The 13,790-nt window shown below is 37.8% G+C and overlaps 1 protein-coding gene across 1 annotated transcript in view; it reads right to left on the bottom strand.

Annotated features, from left to right (window-relative positions):
• MSH3 (mutS homolog 3) overlaps positions 1 to 13,790 on the bottom strand; it is a 124,649-nt gene that overhangs the window by 25,819 nt on the left and 85,040 nt on the right. Inside the window, exons 18-20 of the mRNA XM_074931461.1 lie at positions 12,519 to 12,626; positions 8,770 to 8,884; positions 5,304 to 5,461 (exon numbers count right to left, since the gene is read on the bottom strand). Coding sequence (XP_074787562.1) covers positions 5,304 to 5,461; positions 8,770 to 8,884; positions 12,519 to 12,626 — 381 coding nt within the window. The remainder of the gene's footprint in view (positions 1 to 5,303; positions 5,462 to 8,769; positions 8,885 to 12,518; positions 12,627 to 13,790) is intronic.

The following is a 13,790-nucleotide window of genomic DNA, read 5'->3' as shown; positions in this document are numbered from 1 at the left end:
TAGTTATAGGCATTATCAGTTAATTATTATTTGTAATCTGCTTACATTGTTATATAATTTGTGGAATCATACCTGCTAAGTGTGGAGAATCTACCTATTGGAAGTCTAATCTGGAGTTGTGCCTTAAGTTACCTTATTGGGAATCACCTCCAAAATTAAGGAAGCCTGTAAGTCACCTGTGACTGCACACTGGTGTTTGCAAATGTCATATAACCAATAGCAAAATAAAATAATCAAAGACTAGCTGAAGGGGTCTGGTCCCACAGATTAAGCATTAACAAATTGTACATCCTTATTGACCTTCTAATGTGATTGTGTAACCTCAAATAGTTTTAGAAAATTTAACTTAGCATATATATGTACTAACAAGGTATACCTTTAAGGAATTAAAGGTGCAGATCCATCAAGCATCTAGGATGGTGTTGCAGAATCCAGCTAGCATTGCTGAAGGAACATGGACTGTGCGGTATGCTGAGTCTTTCTGAGGGAGAATGCTGCATCCCCATCCACAATACACTTCTACACCACCTCTACAGAGGACACCCGTGCCACAATGAAGAAGATTGCCAACAGGAACAGAGAACTTTCTTGACCAATGAACTGGTTTGATGTATGGAACCTTGGGTCATGGGTAACATCACCGGGATCCTCAGGACTCACGGGGTGGGGAAGACGGCTTGTAAATATTAGTATTGTAATATTGTGCAAAGTTTTTCTTTTCATAGTATGCCTTGAAGCAGTTGGATATATACTCTCTTACCTTTTGTCTTCTTTTTCCCTATACCTTTTGAGATCACAATGGTCAAAAGAACTTGGAGTGTTTGAGTCACGGGGTGGGATGTGAGAGACGAGAAACCAGGCCTGTGAGAAACTAAGACAAACAACCTGGGAAAGCAAAAGTTGAGGCTGATTGAAGAAATGCCTCAAACACTCGCAAGACAAAACTCTGAGTCACAGGGTGCATTCTGTGGAGGCCCAAGCTGATAACGCTGCCCGATGTAGCTGGGGGAGAGAGCCCTGTGGAGACAGGACGGCTCTGCCCTGGGGCACCTGGGCAAATTTCAAGGGCCATGTGTCCGGTGAATGAACTTTGCTTCATTATCCACAAAATGCATATTAAAGTTGACACCCCTCAATATGCTAACGAGGGCTGTCATGATCATGCTAATGACATCATCCCATGAAACACCTTACCCCTCCCTGTACATGGGATACGTAGCTATGTGGGTCGACCTAGGGGACGGACCCAAGGAAAATGGGTATAAATCAAAGGGGGGAAGAAAGGGCTCTCTCTCTCTCTCTCTCTGCCCCCCCCCCCCCCCGACCGTCTGGAGAAAGCAGTGAAGGGAAGAAGACGAATGCCAGCGAAGAAGACGGCCGCCTCCTGGAACCCTCGCCGGCGGGATCAGCGCAGGAACCCAGACCGGTGATCTGTATCCCCCCATTCCCTCTATCTCCCTCTTTTCCTTTTTCTATTAAGAAATGCAAAGCATATTATATTGCTCACCACAACTTGCTCTGTACTTGGCCAATTATCATGTGTTCAATTAGTACATTGTAGGTAGTTAATAAATGCTTGAACTTGGAGACTTGTTGTCCGCTCCAATTGGGGATTTGCGAATCTGAGTCACTTGTCCCCCTCGTCGGAGCGGGACGTGACAATAAGGTACTCAGAGACTTCCTTAAGAAGTCAGTAACACAAATAGGGTACTGTAGGATATTACTATTCCCGCCCACCCCTCCAAGTTTTCAATTTACAGACTTGTAACAGCATATCATCTGGTCTTAGGGGCATTATGCAGTGGAAGATTCTCTCCCTTTCCCCCTCTCTTTAGGATGACATTATAAACAGTACTCTGAAATACCTGGACTAGCCTTAGTACTGTATTGTGTCTATACACTCAGTAATGAAGATAAATCATTCCTGTTTTCACGGTACCTGTAAGCAATACAAGTCCTTTTGCATCTTTAAAAATGTTTAATATAATGCAGAACTTGAAGTCAATTTAGAGAAGCTATAATACATAAATACTAAATATATCCAAAGCAATAACCATAGTAGCAACCTTTCAATTTCCATGGAAACCCTACTTAGAACACAAGATACAAATACTAGACGAATGTTAATCTCTTAAACCTATATAAATTCACACTTCAAAAGATGCAGTCTACAAACGAAAAAGAGACTGCAGTATAAAGCACCAATGTTCAAAAAACCGTAGCAAGCAGCAGAACAGTTGGCACTTCTGATGCACAGAACTCCTCAGAGTCAGCCTGTAAAGCATCCCTCAGAGCAGGGGTGCTATGCTAACAGCAGCATCTAGAAAACAACACACCATGGCAGTGATGAAAATAACTTGGAAACTGACATCTTTCCATGAAATGTTTTTAGAAGATTAAAAATATACCAAAGTTATCAGCAAAGAAATCCCAGTTTCCAGCAAGACACTTGTGGCCTGGGGTGGCAGTGCAAAAAGGAGGTCTGCATAGCTGTTAGCCCATGGAAAAAAAAAAAAGAAACAAGCCCCAAAACAGAACACAGAAGAAGAAAACAAAATTGGGGGTGAGTTAAGAGAAAATCTCTTCAAACCCATTCCCTACCAGAGGAGAGTTCTTGGCAAAAGCTGAGGCTTTAGAAATCTATGTTCAGCCAGACAGAGCATTAAAGAAACTATGTAGAACATATCATGTGGCAGCTGAATTTACTTTCTCTCCTCTAACCAGGCATTAAAAGCTATTTACAAGGATAACTTCCCAGGGTTAAGAAATACCCTGAATATAACACCACATTAACTTGATCCAACAGACTTACATACTTTAAGACCTTTCACAGAACCCTAAAGAAATAAAACAACTAAACCCCACCACCCAAAACCCACAAATGAAACAAAACAGAGGTGCTGTCTTCCTGAACAGTCTCTGTACACCTTGAGGTTCTGAATTGCAGAATCTGGTGAGTTACTCATTTTCTCGTTGGAGAGAGTGAAGTTCATGATTTGGAGAAGGTGAAAATGGAGTAGGAGTTAGGCAAAGACCAGACTGGGCAGTAAAGACCACTTTGTGGCTACTAACAATCAAATACAGCAGGAATATAAAGGAGCACTGACAACTCACCTACTTGTGGAGCATCGATGTCTTTACTAGGATGTGTAGAGCAAGGAAAGCCCCCATACTCCTCAGGCTGAAGCAAAATCATGATGCAAGTATTCTCCTAAACATTTGTATTGGAAGGAAAGCTACAACTGGGACAAGGACCCTGTACGGACACTGCAAATGGCTAATGCCTGTCCCAGCAGTACAACCTATTCCCTCAGATTACACTACACAGAAGACAGAAGTTTAAATAGATGCACAGACAAGCAGTTCCACTGACAATCATTTATACACTGAAGTGACCATCCTGGATTTCTGAAGGAATGCAATAAACTCAGATTTTTTTGCCTCCTGTTAGCCATTTAACTAATTCATTAATAATATATTTTCAATTTCTTCTTGGTTAATATTGATCCAATTAATTTACTCGCAATTGTCAGTGCAATGACAATAATTTAAGTAATTCTTTAGTATATTCATCTGGTATTTGACACATTTCACACTAAATGAAGAATGGCATATCCAGCTGAGCTTCCAAAGCTAATTTAGACAGGGGGTGGGGGATGAAGTCAATCCTATGTGTTAGAATCTGTCCAGGCTCCAAATTAAATGGTCTGAAACCTCGTAGTCAGTAAATTACACACTCTAGGTCTGCTGGGCCTGAAATCTAAAAGTGTAAGTTTTACCTTCAACCACGCTACCTTATCAGAACAGATGTGAAAAATACCTATAATGTAGAGAAAATCTAAGTGGAATCAGAGAAATACACTGGGGATCAGCTGGAATGCAGATATATTCATTTCTGGGTTTTCACGCTGTACAGGACAAACCTCAGTTTGTTCAATTTCTAGTGGACACAAAACAAAATGGCACTCCCAGTGACTGTGTCACATTTCTTAATTTTTCTGCCAAAATAATCCTGTTGCAATGACCATCAAATAAAACTTGAGCAAGGTGGATACTAAGCTTAAGAGTAACAGACTTAAGCACGTATGATTAGAAATTAAGTCAGTGTGAACACAAGTACTCTAAGATCATCTACAAGACACAGAGGAAGACAAAAATAATTTTCAAATTGTTAGTAACACTAATACTTTTTCTGTGAAGTAAATCAGATCTTGTGTATCTCCATGTCCCCTTGAGAAATGTTATTCCTATCAACCCGTCAATTACTTTCAACACAGGGTAGGGGAAGAAAGTTAACCATTTTGAATTTTCAGCTCCAATTAATTTTGGAAAGATAATATAAATTGTTTTCTAATTTGTTCAACTGCTTAGCACTGAAGTGCATCAAAGCGTAATTTCATTCATTTTTGTCATGACACAGTGAGGCATAAGAACACATCTTTATATAATAAAGCAATCCCAGATGAGTGGCATTTCAGATTCTTTGTTAAAAGTTAACTCTGAAATGCACACTGCCATCACAGAACTAAATTTCAGGAAAGACAAATCTCCCGTACATACATGACTGTTGTGAAACTTATAACCATAAATAATTATACGTCTCAAATACCATCAGTAACACAGAACTTCTGCTGATTAAAAAATAGATTAAAGAAAAAGGGTTTTTAAAAACAGCTGGAAGATACTTAGTAGCATTAGATTATAAAACACAAAAGTTTTGACTGTACTGATAATCTTTGAAAATTACTCAGCACTATCTTAAAATTGAGACTTAGTGAAATGAACTGCTATTATTCATTCTTTAAAAGACATCAAGTAAAATGTGTTCAAGACTGATAGTACAGGAAGAATAGTAAGCAGAGAACATATACAGGCCCAAATTCTCAGTCTCAAATATTGTGAGCATATACAGTTGCTCTGCACAGCAGAAACTGTGACATAATTTTTAGAGGTGTCAGCATTCATTCATTTTAGGGAAAACATCATTTGGTTATCACCCAACAGAATAAATTTGGATGAGATGTCCAGTCAGGCAGATAAAGTTAGATAACTGGATCTTAATCAAGACAGACACATTAACATTCTTACCCTTTAAAGATTCACAGGTTCCAAAACAAGTACTATAGCTTACCAGAAAACCAGAATCAAAACCTACAAACCAATGCATGTATCTTAAGTGAAAGAAAAAAACTTCAAGTATAAATTATAAAGTTCTGAATGAAAAATGAAATATACCTTGATATACACACAAACCCTGCCACAATAACATTCTCATAAACATGCAGCAAGTTTTGAAAGGTTACCTGGTAAAAATACCATCCACAATACCAACTGTTGACTCCTCTGCAGGAACGTAAGAACCAATCTGTGCCATGACTGTGATCAATGCAACTTGCTTTATATAGGAGCTCTTCCCTCCCATGTTGGGTCCAGTTATTATCATGACCCTTTCACCATCTCCCTGGAAATATAAAACAGTGGTCAAATATATCGTCATGCACATGGTGCTCCTGTAAGATAAGTCTTCTGTGTGTATGTGCTTAGAGGGACATAGGACAAGTCCTCAGGATTAAACATTCTGCTTCTAGGTGAACTGCTTCCTTCATTCTTGGAGTTCACTGTATTTGCTTTTCAAGACATTATAAAGTCTCAATGGATAAATCTTCCTAAGATCTCTCCAGTCTGGTGAGAGAGAAGCATCACAATCAACTTTCATTACTCTTGAGCAAAATGGACAGAGTGAGGGGGAACCTTCCCTTTCTCCACCAAGGAGCCAAGGAAGCACTCCAAGAACTTTCTGTGCAATTTTCTCTGGAGAAAGGGAGAAACTCACTAGCTTTCAGAATAGCCAGTGCTGTCCTAATTGGTTGTGATCTGGATTCCTCTCCAGTTAAGAGTTTTCATTGCCAAATGGGAAGAAGATCTGGGAGAAAAAGACCTCACCTAGATTTTACACCCATTCATAATTACTGCCTTGGTACAACATACACACATTCAAACAGACCAACTACAACAAGAAATCAAGACATTGCCAAGTTTGGAAATACTTGACTGCAACACAGATATTGTGAGCAGACTGTATCCTATCTCTGATCAATCAGTTTATCTCAACACTGAAATACTACGGAAAATGAAATTAGATGCAAGAGCTTATCTCAGCTGTAAGACTATGGTACTGCTCACGTCTATGGCTTCCGAATGAAACTGTCTTCCTCTGGTGCAAGACAATTGCTAATACAAAATTAAAACTCATCAGTAGGTCTATAAGGCTTTCTCATAACCTGAAGACTAGGAAATTAAGTTATGCAAGGATTTCAGACAACTAGACGTCTCCTTTCTACTGGATACATAAAATGAAATCCAACAACTGATGAACTAACCAAAAGCCAGCATATTCTGTTGCCCTATGGGAGGGGCATGGAAGAAAGGACAAGCTGTGTATAATGAACATTAGCCATGCTACTTAGTAAAGTTGAAACTGATCAGGTACTGTCACAACAACAGTCTCCACAGAACAAACTTCACAATCTTTACAGATTCATTTTTCAATTGAGCTTTCATTCTGTTAATAGGGAAGCAAATAAAATTCAGGTAGAACTGTCACTTATGTCATAACCCAGATCATAGGGAAAATACATGCTATCAGTATTATACGTAAAAAGCTGGTTAGTTTTTGTCAAGAAAACCCCATCCACAAGGAAGTCACAATAAAGCTGGAACCCACAAAATGCCATTATTAGGAATAAAGGATGGATGTAATAAAATGCAAATGATTATCAAAGAACAAAGTTTGTTATATTCTAGTCTCCAAGGTATAGGTTCAAAACTGCTACTAAAACTTTGTCAAGGCCACCATTTGGCTCAACACAACAGAATTTATAGATACTTAAAACCGGAATGAGTTCATCTGGTAAAACCCACAAATTTCTTGCACATGTTTGGTAGCTCTCCAGAGTCCCTCCAACCATGTTTTGAGACTGGTGGCTGGTTTGTGGAGCCAGCCTTCAGAAAGAACGTATGCTGTAACATCAGACAAGAGAACCCATCTGCCCTTACAATTGCATGCAACTGTAAGTTAATATCTTACTGGAATTTATGGCTGAAGTTAAAAGTACTAAAAGAATCCATTAATGTTTGAGGAAGAGAGGAGGAATAGAAGAATAAGACAGGCACTGCAAGAAAGCTTTCCTAAAGTTAGCTATTTGACAACACTTCAGCTGAAAACGTGACAGGAGATGCATTTTCCTGCTGGTTCAAACACATCAGTTTAGAACTAGAGTCACTTTAATAAACTGGGTTCCCACCCACCTCTCAAAAAAGAGAGAACTCAAACCAACAGTAGAGGCAGGAGTGATTCTACAATGATCACTTGATTTTGCAATATTCAGTATTTAGAAAGCCAACATAAGAATGGGACTAATGGGGGAAAGTGCATGATAATTACTGAATGAAATGCTGCATTTTTTGTAAATGCCATCTGTTGCTTGTTTGTAGTTGATAAATAACTTGGAAAACATTCCCTGAAGTATTGCACAATATCTGTATCATTTTTCAGTATAGAACAGTATTTAAAAATGTTTCCCAAGAAATACATACAAATTTGAATGGTGTTTATCACAGCAATGCTCCACACTGACATCTGTTTCATACCTTTTCTATATTTACTACGAAAAGGCAGTTACATATTCAGAGTTCAGTCAAAAGCACATCTTTTATATTATGAACAGACATGTAGCATTTCAAAAAAATATACAAACAGTTAAGTATTAACCACAAAATGTCAAAAGGACATGTAATTTTAAAGGCAGATTTTAGTTTTTCAGGAAAAAAAGAAGGAAACAAACTAAAATATGCTTATCAGAAACAGATATGTGAAATAAAATACAGCAACGTTTCCTACCTATGGTAATTACAAATTTATAGCAAATTTAGACAATTTAGGTCATATTTATAACAATTTTAGACAAATTGGGTTATACAATTTAGGTAACATCGCAAAGAAAATGTTAAGAAGTAGCCACCTGACTTTCTTTGACCAATTTACAACGCCACCAAGCAACTAGTAGTCTTACTACTTCTCAACACCATACTCTATTGCACAAAACAACAACCAGAGGGAGACTTACAAGTAACATAGCCTGTGACCTACATCTTGCAAGGTTGGATCTTTATTATATGTTAATATGAAAGGCTTCTTACAACCAATGTGCAGTCTACAGAGTGTGTACTTGATACTACGTAGTGAAGAGTAAGAACTCCAAGTCTGCTTTGTCATATTAAGAAAGGCTGTATGAAATTAATACTAACACCTAAAATTATCTGAGCTAGAATTTTAGCATTCATCTGGAAAACTAAGCCTATAACATGTTACACAGAAACTTGTTACTATTTTGTACATTTAAAAAATCCAAAAATTTGAGATAAAATTATGACAAAATGATGACTCCTTCTGATGATGCTGTTAAAAAACCTGTAACTATTCATTTTTCAAAAGTAACCATTTAAAACTTTAATTTTCCTAATATTGAGATCACCTTTCTTTTCTTTACACCACTGAGACTGAACAATGTTGTAAAGAGAGCATCTGCCTGCAAGATACCAGAAAAAGGACAAAACAGATGTAGTCACATCTAGCAGTATTTTTCTGAAATGCAACCAAGCAGACAGCTGTATGATTAAATTATTTATTTTAACTTCCTGGACAAGAAGCAAATCCCAGATTCCTTCCCTTGAATGATTTTGAAGCTCAAATAGTATATCAGTACTTACTGAAAGGTTAGTGGTATTTGGAACATACTGATCCTGTTCTCTCAGAAGTACATCAATTACAGGATGCCTCCCATTTTTTATAATTATTTCTCGACAATTATCTTGCACAGTTGGTCTGCAAAAAGTAAAAGACATTAATTTTGATGTTTATTGTAACCAATTATTTATACCTACTGTAACTAAAGCCTGCAGAATAGTTATCTATGATACAGATTTTTATGAAAAAATACAAGTTGCAAAAATGAATTATTGCTGTTAAATATTTCTGAATAATTTATTGGTTTCATTCAGTTATAAAAAAATATTAGCAGACTGGATAAAGACATTTTAGAGTATTTTCTTCATTTTTTCATTACCCAGAGAATGTTTTCTGTTATTTATGTGTATTCTAAAAAATATTAAGAACTATGAATTGAACAAGCAATAGCAAAATTTCCAAACTGGAGGACAGTCTTCTTTCTTCCCAGCACTGCACCAGCTTCTGCAAAGTGCCACTTTTGCAGATTCATTTCTTATTCTCAGAATGATCGTGCTCATGAACTGGTTCAGCCTGTTACTGCATTCAGTCCTAACTGGAGCATGGGGAGTAAAGGAAATTGTTCAACGATGTATATTATGACTGGTAACACGATTAAACGATACAATCATAGAATCATAGAATGGTTTGGGTTGGAAGGGCCTTTAAAGATCAGCTAGTTCCAACCCCCTGCCATGGGCAGGGATACCTTCCACTAGACCAGGAGCAAAGTGTCAAATCAAAGACTACAGTATGACAGAGCTGTAACTCTCCTATAAATATTAGCAGCTCTCATAATTTGACAGCAACTCCTAATCATGTAGAAAAGTCATCCAACAATAACTGTCTATAGAAAGAGCTTACTATCCAATTGAAATTCCAGCACCTTTATAGAAATGAATATGCAAACCAGATCAATACTACCAATTTTTCTCTCATCTCCAAACCATGTAAAATGAAGTTTTGTCTCAAATGCTTCCACCTTAGCTACAAGTTTGTCTGCGTGTCTCTAATATAACATATATAATTCAATGTTATGTATCTCCATGTCTGAATAGCTCCATCTCCAAGAGCTGTGTGTTCTTCACAGAACAAAAAAAGTAAAAGCAACATGTTCCACTGAATTATGACTATGATTTGTTTTCTGCAACCTAGGTTTACTTTTTCATTGTAAACTGAAGCACAGCATTCAATGAAGAGGTAAATGTGGTTTCATGTCTCAGGAAGGCTTTCCTACACTAGAAATACAGTAACTCTGAAATAAGAGTAGTAACTTAAGAAAAGTGGCAGCAGCTGAGAAAAAGGGAATGCCAGAATAAAGTCTCAAAAATTTCTGACTGGAAATTAACTGACACTTTGGGTAGACTTTAGAGGGAAGACAGTATGTGGGGAGTGTGATTTTTCTTGGGTTGAAGAATGATGATGCTATTTGAAAGGAAAATGGTGATTAAATAAAAGGCATATTAGGAGGACAAAGCAGTGGGGAAGGAGGTGCAAGCTGATAGCATGTCAGTTTGTTAGCATAAAGGTATTTCCAGCAGTTGTACAGCTGAGCTAAAACCAATACAGACAGTCTTAGGCTCTGGGGACAAAGAAAGGAAATTTCACCCTTCACTTCCTGGATGGGTATGTTGTTTGGAGCTGTAATATGATGGTCTGAAAAGAAAGAAGCACTTCCTAGTACCCCTTCACTTTATATTCAAGAGACCAAGATGACAGCTGAATGATCCATCCGCTATTTTATAATTCTGCCCTTGTCTTCGGAACAAATTCCCTTCTTCTAACTGCTCAAGCCTCCTTCCACATAATTGTGAGACAGGATGTGGTTTCAGGATGTCATGAGCCTTGCCGACTGCCTGTTCTGGTTTCAGACAATGGGGCCTGCAGAAGTAGGGTCTCAGTCACAGTCATTCAAAAGGTCTTCCCTGAACTCTGTTCCCATAATCAGACAATCATGTGTCATGCAGTAAGAAAACAATAAATAATAATAATAATAATTTTAAAAATTGCTTTGGAATGCATAACACATCCTTTAGTCATGTACTACCTTTTCAACAGCATTCCTTAAAGTTGAACAAGGTCAGTCTGCAGAGAAGATACTCAAACGTCAGATGATGATTTTTAGGCTACCTACCTCATCATCTTTAGGTATCTAACTTTGCTGCCTGAGAGCCCTGATGCTATACATTATCTCTGTAAAGGATGAGTCTCCCAAAACAGGGGTCCTGAGATGCCTCAAAACTGTAAGAAGTGCTCAGCTCTCACCAACAACTGTGCAGAGCAACAGTGCTCTTCCTGACTTGGACTCATTTACATGTTTCAGGCAGGGTGATATGAAACAATCCTCACTTAATCAAAAAACATGCCTCTGAAATGTTTGAATTAGTTAATACAGAAGTCCTATCTTTCCTTCAGTAGCCCTCCAAAATTAATTATTGACACCTTCCCTACAGCTAAAGTTTCACTGAGAAGCCTTCTTCCTGCCAGTTTATAAGCTCTAAGCCACTGTTTAAAATTCAGTGAATTAAACTCTGCACAGTGAATTAATCAGATTTCAGTTTGTTTTATCATCTGAGTATACAGAAATAAGTGCACCATTACTTTCAATGAGATTTTGATAGAGGCACGCAAGATCCCAAGAGTCCAGAAGTGATCAATGTTATCTTTAATGCTGTATAAGACAGAAACATATGTAAGTTGATTTCCCTTCATCCACATCCATTTAATACACGACTTGTTGTATTTGCACAGCTCTCAAATACTACTATTTCACATGGTTATTCCTAAGCATTTGCAGAGCAGCCCCACAATGACAATACTTTAAAAATTACTCTCTTTTGAAAAGTGCTGTGTGTATGTGGACTGTCTGGCAGAGGGAATGGCTGGGGACTGGAAGCAGACAGCCCTTAAAGCTGTGTCTCCAGTAAACCTCAGAAACAGTTCAGTGTGGGCCTCTAAAACAGCACTCAGAAAGCTGAAGCAGTGACTCAGTGACTGTCCAGTGCCTTTGGTGACAGACACCTCATGGTATGGAAGGCAGCACCCCAGTGAGATTGACTGTCTCTGTGTGGGTGCAAGAGATGCAGGGTCAGGAGGGGCAGGAAGACCCAAGTTACAGGGTGTACAGGCTCAGGAGCCAACTCAGGACCAACCACTGGTGAAGCAGGACTTGAGGGTTCATGTTTGCCCATCACAGAGAGCAGGGAGGACAGCCTTGGCAACACCAGAGTCTCAGGCTGTAGTGCTGAGGTGCATGTGTGGGTCTTGTGCAGACACAAGATCCTAGGTGAGCCATCATCACTGCTGTGGAAGCTGGCACTAATATTTACCCATTATCTACCCTACATAAATCTTTGAAAGACACCTCATACATCTAACAGTCTTAGGTATTAGAAGACATTAAAAATTCAGACCTCGCTGAAAAAAAAAAATCACAACAAAAAAATTTCCATGAAAAGTCCAACATACATTTATGTGTATGTGAGATATTACCTACTAAACTCAGGTCAAACAACAGACAGACAAACATAAGATGTCAAATATGAACTGCAGTGTTCACAGATTTGCATTAAACCCAGATGTGTTGCTCTGCAAAAATCAGATTAAGCTGAAACTACTGTAAACATTTTTAATAATGCATTTTATCATAGCACACATATTAAAATCAAATTTGTTTTAAATGCTCTCTTACAGTTCCCTGTAAAATTCTAAATAAAAATTAAAAATTGATTACCTGCAGTAGTCTCCTTGTTTAGCCACCTGGGCCAATGAGAAGAGACAGTCAACAGTTGCTAGGTGACCAATCGCTTTAGACACAGGGTGATAATGTTCACTAAAATGGCTATGCCAAAACAAGGAAAAATAACAGGAGGAAGAAAAGAGAGAAAAAAAAATTTCATACAGATACAAATGTAGTGTCAGAATATACCCTATGTATACTTCTCACAGGGCTCCTATGGTCTTTCAATTACCGTGAACTCAAATCTCCCGGTAGTGTATTAAGTTACAATAGGAGGACACAACCTTAATCAAGATGGACTTCATGCTCCCATTGTAACAGTGAATTATTTTTAAGCAGAAGGAAGCAGGCAAAATGAAATTCATTAGATAGCATATAAAGGGTCTGCAGTTGATCCCTGCTGCCTAAATGAGGTCTATAACAATGCTACGGTTTATCAATGTGACAACTGAATCCCAAATGCCAATTCACTTCAAACGCAAGTTACAGTCAAAAAAAAAAAAACAAAACACTAAAAGTGCCTGAACCCAGGAGTTGTCTACAATTTCGATTAAATATTGTATCTACCACAGAAAATTCAAGAATTCATTTTCCATTCATGGGATTGCCTCCCCCAGTACAATAATGATGTTACCACAAGACAGTTTTCAGTAGAGTCCTCAAGAATTTTGTTTTTTCCTCTCCTAGTCTCAAAGATACAACATGAAATATAAAGCCAGTAGAGGAGAAAAATCAATAAATAAATAATGGAGGGGTGGGAAAGAAGAGCACTTTCCTACACACATCTTTCCTTGTTGTATGCTACTATCATAGACAGCAAAGCAGACATGAAAAGCAGCAGATCTGTAGGAAGAAAGGTTAAAATAGGTCTACTCAAACTTGTGCTACTAATATAGTGACAACACAACACATAATCTCATGGAATTATTTTTATAGTATTGCAAAGGCAACAAATCTGTAGAAGGGTGAATTGGGATATTGTTCTAGTTTTCACCAGATTTACAGAATTGTTGGGTTCTGACTTGAAGGCAAACCTTAGCATCAGTTATGTCCAGTGAGACAACTTCAGAAGGAACTTGTTAAGTTTTTGCAATGGGGAAAAATGCACAAGTGAAAGCAAGCCAATATATATTGTATATTATATATTAATTATATATAAATTATATGACATGAGGGACAATTTCAGTGAGTCTGTAATTCATGAAAGTAAAAAAGTAATTGATAACTTAAAGGTATTCAGAATTTTAAGAAATATTTTATAAACTC

The sequence above is a fragment of the Athene noctua genome, chromosome Z, assembly GCF_965140245.1.
Source record: "Athene noctua chromosome Z, bAthNoc1.hap1.1, whole genome shotgun sequence".
Lineage (NCBI taxonomy): Eukaryota > Metazoa > Chordata > Aves > Strigiformes > Strigidae > Athene > Athene noctua.
Note: the sequence above shows the minus strand (reverse complement) of the source record. Positions and strands in the feature narration are given on the sequence as shown.